Below are 7659 nucleotides of genomic sequence, written 5' to 3'. Positions count from 1 at the left end.
TTTAAAGGTGTAGGAAAAAAATATTGGCCTCTGGGGAACAGTAAAAACTGTGGGAATTGGACTATATGTCACATACATGGACCCTGGGTTTATACATTTCAGGAAGAAGAATCTCCCTAAACCAAATCCTTTAGATCTTTGGCTGTTAACAAAGATGTTCTATCCATTTCAAGGCCTGATACAACTCTCCCTCTCCTCAGCAACTGAGTTGTAATGAAGCAGTGAGAACTCTGAAGCTCTGGAAGGAGAGTGAGCGAATGGGTGTTCCTGGCTCAAAAGTGAGTCTCTGGAAAAGCCACTGCAGAACCTGGTCAGTCTGGGTGGAGGTAGTTAGCAAGTAAGCTATGGCATTTCCCAGTGACATCGCCGGTAGTGTCTTCCCTGGAAATTCTCTTGTATCCAGGAGACACTAGAATCTTCTGTGATGTCACCAGTGTTGTGGTGACACCAACTGCCTCAGCGATTTCCCTTCATTTCCTAATGGGTTCCCGAGGAGGCATGTTCTCCAGGATCCTCAGTCTCTTTCGGAGGGACAATCATATCCATGCAGGCACCAGACCAAGGCAGAGGGAGGCCAGCCCTCCATCACGTTGGAGAAGAAGACGAATGGAAAGATCCTTGAGGAGGTCAAGTGAGTACTGGGCAGGGCAAGGGGAGCTCCCTGGAGGAGGTTGGCTTGAGGTGGTCCTTCCAGGAGTAGGACGTATGATTTAGAGCCTCAGTCTTCCTAAATGGCTGACCCAGACTCAACAATTTCTGATCATTAGTTTGACAGAGAACCAAGAACTGTTATATGTCAAGGGGCTTTCCTTGGATCTCTTTAGTGTCATGGGCAGTGTCAAAGAATACCAGGATGAGCCCCTGTAAGAATAACAAAGTGTCTCTCCCAGGATCGGCTGTTGAAACACTTCATTCTCAGCAGTGTCCTGTAGATTACGTGGGTAATTGATGCCAAGAGGGATACTCTCCTGGTCATATATCAAGGTCTCAGTTACTTTGTCCTTGAACACACATGATTCAAGATGTTAAGCAGCTTGGACTCAAGGACTTACCTGCCTCACATCAGACATTAGCTGAGAATGTCCTCCAATTCTTGTTTAGGCCAGCTTTAGAATTTCAGTGCCAGAGGAATGGCTTTAGGAGGTGTGGTCTATATCTATGATGGCATGTGTCATCCTATGGCTATGATGGTGGGAACAGGGACCTAGCTGAGTTCAGCTTAAAGATAGCTTTCTTGCTCTGTCAGGGATTCACTGTATCTGTAGAACTGTTCATCCTCAGACTTCTGTTTTAGACTAAGCATAGTTTTCCTTGACACTGTGTCCACATATATGCCTGTTCACTGGTGTTTATCTACCTACAGAGTCTGATCAGAAGGCATCGTCCCAACCCTCCATGACACCTGTTGAGGAGGAGAGAATGAAGCGTCTGGAGAACCTCAAAATTGCTCTCCACAAGATGCAAAAGGAGAAAGATGAACTCAGGAGAATCCTGGCGGATTACCCGGGAAAGAATTTAAATGACAGGTAGTCACAATGCAAGTTCTGTTAAATCCACATTTCCTCACATCACAGTAGGCTACAACTCCAGGGTGTCCTCATGGTCAAAATCACTTTCCTGATTGCATCAGAATGTGAAGTTCAGATGGGAATGAGATGGTGGCACAGGCTATTTTAATTCCTACAAACATAAATCATAGCCTGTGGCCTGAATCACAGTCTGGGAATGAGGGTAGTAGTGTGTGAGCTCTCATTGTGTGATTTAAGGAGCCTGGACAGGTGTTGGCTTGTGGGAATTTCTAGGTGCTCTGATTATGAGCAATCATTGTTGTAATTGACGTGGAGGTGCTTTGGGTTCAATAGGTCCTGTGAAGAGCTGGAGGGGCCCAATCCCACTTGCTGCCTCACAGTGTGTGACTGGACTGACAACAGGGTGTCATTGGTTTTCTCTGATTTTATTCATTGTATTTGCAGATAATGCCACATCCTTGTATTTATTTGGCATTCTAATTGTATTAGAGAGAGAGAGAGAGAGAGAGAGAGAGAGAGAGAGAGAGAGAGTTTTGTGTGAGTTTGTGTGTGTGTGTGTCTGCATGTGTGAGTGCGTTTGTGTGTATCACTTAAGATCTGGGTATTCTATGTTATTCTATGTTCTGATTTGGACTGAGAATTATCCTGTGTCAATTTTCATGGCATGATAATGATGAGGGTGAGAGCCTCACTGTGAGCAGTACAACATTTCACATCTGCTCAGGTGGACGCACATGGGAATCTCCTGGTGTGTGTTATAAATTCTTTTCCCTGTAAATACTGTTCATGTTCCTTTGGGTTTTCATGTAGCAATAGATTCTATGATGGAGAATTGTTACCTACGAACAGGAGAATAGTCTTCATGGGTTTAAGTTGGAGCCTGGATTGTGGCACAGGGTCCTCGAATGTTCTTCGCAAGCTTGTCAATTCCTTCAAACCCCCTCAGGGAGCTCAAGCAAATCAGCTCCCTCCTTTTGTTTGCTGGCACTGCTGTCCCAGTGTCCATAATAATAAACTTAGTAAATACCAAATAGATCCAGTACCAAGGAGCAAGTGTGTGGCATTCCTAGGCTGGGGTAGTTCAGGATTCAGTCTGAATTCATGTAATTCTTGAATCCTTCATTCATAATGTTATTTCATCTTTGGACCATGCCCTACCACAGGAACAACTTTGAGTCCGAGATGCTCACGATGCAGCACCAGGAAGTGATGACCGACATGAAGAAAATGAGCGAGCAGGTCAATAGAGCTTTGGTCAAATGTACACACCTCACACTGGAAAATGACTGGTACTGGTGAGTAACTTACAAGGCTGTGACCCCAGCACTAGGCACAGCATGTGTCAGCCCATTCTTATGTTTGAAGTAAAGTGAGGATCAGGCTTTATAGTGTTTGAAGCAGACCAGGAAGCCTGTCTCTAAGGAAGGCTGTAGGACACACAGGACATAGAAAGATTGGCCTCCAAGCGACATTCTAATAAAATAGACAAATAAGCACACATAGGGATTAAGTCCTCTTCTGGGAAAAACTTGAATCAATGATGTCAGGTTTTTGAGAAGTGCCCTGAGTCTTCTGGAATGTTGCTCTTTTCTCCATTTGACCTGTCTCTAGGTCATGCTCCATGGCTACTGTGGACTTGGACTATAATCTGGGGCTCTCTTTGGATCAGGACCCTAGAGGGAGTAATGGACTTGGAGACGTGGGAGGAAGTTGGAGACCGGCTGGGATTCACTATTTTTTCTTTGTGTCTCAGCCGCAGCTTCTGCCCCCTCCTAACTGAGTTGTTTGAGCTGAAGAACAATGCCCAGAGAGCACGGCATGAGAACAGGGAGCTTCTATGGGAACAGATTGCACTGGAAGAGTCTATTAAGGAAACAACAAGGTTCTGTGGGGAAGCCAGTATGAAAATCCGTGTAACAAGCAGCCTCAGGTAGGATGAATGAAGCATCAAGGGCAGGTTTTCCTGATATCTCAGCATAAACCAAGTCAAACCAGTTTAACCTTCTCCACCTTATCCAGACACTCTCCTAGGTCTCATCCAGTTGTTCATCTCCTTGACCATTTACTAAACTTTCTGTGATGTTAGCTTCATGCAAGAAACTGGAGGGTTGACAACCAAATCCTCCTGCTCAACTAGAAAATTCATTTCCTTAAGGGGGATCTGTTGACCACACACTGCACACTTACATGCCATTATGCTAGCGGGATGCCATGTGGTAGCCATCTTTGTAGTACACAGAGCTGATTAGAGTTCAGTTCAATTGCCAAAAGAATGGCTCTCATTGTCAGTCATGATGGGGCTTGTGGACTTTCTCTCCTTTTCCCCGTACATTGAAAATCTTCCCTTCTGCCTGTCCAAATCGTGGTTTACAGTGACAGAGCTTGAGAAGCAGTTTGTCTGTCCTGTTTTATGTCAGTGTTTTAGTGGTCTTTCCTGTGGCTTATGTCCTGGAGCTGACTGGATGAACAGGGATGTAAGAAAGACTTCTCTCAGGGTGAGGGTTTGTGTGAGATATGTGAGGATTAGAGGGAAATTTTTCTCCAACTCTCAACCTAGTGTGCTCAAGAAGTGCATTCCCTACACAGGTTTACTTTATAAGGGATGGATAGCAGTGTCTAAGCTCTCACTTGACACATTTCCTTTGCCTAATCTGTATTCAACAACTGTTCCTCCAGCATGATGGCCTCCCCATTCTTTTCTGCTTCTCACTTATGATATCTGTTCTCTCCCTCTCCCTCTCCCTCTCTCTCTCCCTTCCCCTCTCCATCACTCTCTGACTCTGTGTGTTTGTTTGTGGGCGTGTTTTTTGTATGTTTTTGTCTGTGGGCACATATATGTGTGATCATGTTTATGGCTATGGTGCATATTGTACTTTGGAAGTTGTTTGTTTTAATTATTTGTGATATGGGTGTCTTATATATAGAAGTGTGTGTATATGTGTGCTTTTTCGCATGTGTGTGTGAACTCATCAAGTTTCTGAACACAGACACATATACATATATTTATATATATTGTATAAGTCTATATGTGCATATTTAGAAACATGTAAAAAGTACACACACACACACACACACACACACACACACACACACACCACAAACACTCTGAGAGAGAAAGAAGAAGAGAAAACATAATCTTTCCAATTACATTTTAAACTGTTCTTAATGGGGTCTTGATCACTATTCAAACTATTTACACTGGGAAAACTATTCATAAACATTGATATTACTTGGAGAAAACTCAGGAATAGGGTGCAGGGATGTGAGGAGAGGCTGCTGTGTGAAATCTATATACCTCAGTATAGAAACTGATGACTCAGAGCTCTTCTGCCTTCTTTGCTCTCAGTGTATAGTAACACTGGAAGGTCATGTGGCTTGTTGTGTCTTCTCAGCATCCTGGTTATGTTAATCATTGCCTGCCACCACGTTCTCTCCAGATTGGCCTAAACTTGGTTGAATATACCTTGGCTTTGGAGTTTGGCCTGGAATTTGTTATTTGAAAGATTAATTTGCTTAGAGTTGAATCTGCAGGCAGAAGATGTCCAGGAGTTATGCTGAGGTGGAATCACATCTTTGCCTCAGACAGAAACTTAGGCTCAAAACAGTCCACAGCACTCACCCTGTGTTGGGTCTGTGGCACTCTTAACCATTGTTATTAAAAATCATTTGATCTGAGTGAAAATCATCTGTAAGGAGGGTTTAGAACAGTGATGACCCTCAGACATTGCTGGAGGTGTCAAATGGGTAGCCCTGTGAGAAGCTGTGTACAACTCTTGTGAAAGTTCAACCTTTTGACACAGCGATTCCAGAACAAGAAGTAGGTGTGAGCAGAGAAACTGTGGCACATTAGTGTTTAGTGGTTCACCTCAGAGCAGCCATGAAGCAAAATTATCCAGACGTCTATCAGTCAGAAAGTGAAAGGGTACAATGTTGTCCAGCCCTTCCATGGACTGTGGCTGAGTTTGATTATACCTGCCAGCATTTGGCTTTGAATTAGGCTTCTCTTACTCGAATTATACCTGATAGCATCCCATTACAAGTTTTACCTTGGATTGTGGTTATGGAGATTTCCTAGCTGTTTGTGCTGGTAGTTTGTTTCCCCTGTCAGGTACTGTATGGTAAAGGGACCTCATATTGAAAAATGCAGCTCACTTTGCGTGCACTGGGAAACAGTGGGCCAGAGGACTGAAGAGGCTCACCTCCCCCCCCCCCCCCCCAGTGTTCTGTTGCCTGAAATCAGCCTCCTGTGCACAGCCTTGTGAACTTGGTAAGCAGGCTTGGCTAACCGGCCTCGATGTCACATTTCGAATTTCTGATTTTCAGGAGAATACACTTTATTGGCTGAGCTGTCTTTAGGCTATGCTCACTGTGTACTTACCCCATTCCAGGTTTTTTTGTTTCTTATGCCACCATAGTAGACTGGGCGATCTCTTATATTACCATTAACTGGGAAACTTACCACATTCTGCAAAATACTCTGCTTGTATATGTGAACAAATATATTTGGGTGAGTTCAAAAGTGTGTATGTCTGGGTGTCTGTCTGTCTGTGTCTGTATACATGTATGTCTCCATGGACAATATAATCTTCTAATGACCAGGGTGAGGAGAGAATGGAGGAAAGTCTGCAGGATGCCCTGAGTCAGCAAAAACTGGTCACTGAGCAAAAGGCCTTGTCTGAGACGATGCAGCATCATTTCGGTGTCACTGAGATGGTTTGAAAGCACAGGATGAGAGGACCCAAGTAGATTCCCTGTACTTATAAACTGTCTTATTGGGTGTGTGACTTTCTCCATAGTTCTCAGCATCTGTCAGCTAGGAGCAGCTCAGAATATTATTCTTGTCCATTTTAAAAGAAATTCCGTCCATGAAGTGTATGTGATCCATAGAGATTCTGGCTCTTGTGTACCAATCCCTCCAGTCTGTGCTCTCTTGTATTATCTGATCCCAGTGCCTTTAAGTCTCCCCACAAATAGTTTTATGATACCCATAAACAAAGGAGTGGTATAGTTTATTTTCTGCATGAGTATCTCCTTTAGAGGTCAATGCTTAGTCTTGGCAAGATTTCCATGCAGCATATTCTTGCCAAATATAATATCACTTCAGTGTGCATGTACTTATTGAGATATTGTTTCTCTAGGTCTTTGCAGATATTGAGGTTGTCAAGTGGACCCCAGGCATATTCCTGCACTGGAGGAATAATAATAGTCTTCATTTCAGTGATGGCCAGGCTTCCAAGGCCTTCCTATTGTTTTCTAGGTTGTTCATATCTCTCCTCATCTGACATTGAGACATTGCTATATGATATTAAAATATAATATATATGTACCATTGGATTTATCTGCTGTTCACTGTTCAATTTTTAGCAGTTTTAAAAGCTGGGAAAATATGCAGGCCTGTGGGATCTCTTACCCTTCTCTCTTGGGCATGAGTGAATGACCTCAGATGAAAGATCATCCTGGATTATCCTGCTGAATTGTGCTGCTGTGTATGGGATAAGTGACATGGCAGGTCCTCACCAGGTCTTTTCCACCCCTAGGTCTGAACACTGCAGCAGAAGCTTTCCCAGGGCACAGAGCAGGACTACAGCTCTCAGAGACAGGACTGTCTACCAGGAGCACTGAGGGTGCAAAGATTGACACCACCTCCCACATCTCAGTCCTTGTAACCATAGCAATCCTGGGCTGCATTTGAAAGACCTTGAGATGTGGCCTGGAACATGCCTCACATTTAATCTTTTGACGACTTGTCCATCAACAACCAACCACCCAGAATGAGGCAGGTCTACATACCTCTTGAAGAGATTTTTACCATCTTACCTGCCGTTCTGCTGTGTTTGCAAGGCCAGCAACAGGCTGGAGTTATATTTTGAAAAATCAGCAGGAATTGAATGCTGACTAATTTACTTGTTATATTTGTTTTTAGTTTGAAGTTTGGTTTTATGCATTTGGTTTTATTTGTTTACATTTGAAGTTTTGTTATTCATTTGTTAACTTTAGTTTTTAATTAATATGCTATATTCTTAAGGCTCTATACATTGAACTCATTGACTCCCCACTTTAAAATGTTCTTGAATAAATTAATGTTTGCCTATAAATAAAAATGTGACCTCTAACCCCTCACTCACAAGAC

At 43.3% G+C, this 7659-nt stretch overlaps 1 protein-coding gene across 1 annotated transcript; it reads left to right on the top strand.

Annotated features, from left to right (window-relative positions):
• Positions 1-439: 439 nt before the first annotated feature.
• LOC102550466 (disks large homolog 5-like) lies at positions 440-7659 on the top strand. Its single transcript, XM_039093723.2, has 5 exons — positions 440-631; positions 1364-1526; positions 2693-2824; positions 3283-3459; positions 7067-7659. The coding sequence occupies exons 1-5, from the start codon at positions 481-483 to the stop codon at positions 7149-7151; spliced, it is 708 nt and encodes a 235-aa protein (XP_038949651.2). The 5' UTR covers positions 440-480; the 3' UTR covers positions 7152-7659.

This window comes from Rattus norvegicus, chromosome 15 (genome assembly GCF_036323735.1).
Source record: "Rattus norvegicus strain BN/NHsdMcwi chromosome 15, GRCr8, whole genome shotgun sequence".
Lineage (NCBI taxonomy): Eukaryota > Metazoa > Chordata > Mammalia > Rodentia > Muridae > Rattus > Rattus norvegicus.
This window is presented reverse-complemented; position numbering and strand designations above follow the sequence as displayed.

Excerpts from the sequence above, each read along its gene's own strand:
- LOC102550466 (XM_039093723.2), top strand. The coding sequence starts at position 481 with ATGGGTTCCCGAGGAGGCATGTTCTCCAGGATCCTCAGTCTCTTTCGG. Across the intron at positions 632-1,363 it reads AAGATCCTTGAGGAGGTCAA|AGTCTGATCAGAAGGCATCG; the intron begins GTGAGTACTGGG and ends ATCTACCTACAG. Across the intron at positions 2,825-3,282 it reads CTGGAAAATGACTGGTACTG|CCGCAGCTTCTGCCCCCTCC; the intron begins GTGAGTAACTTA and ends TTTGTGTCTCAG.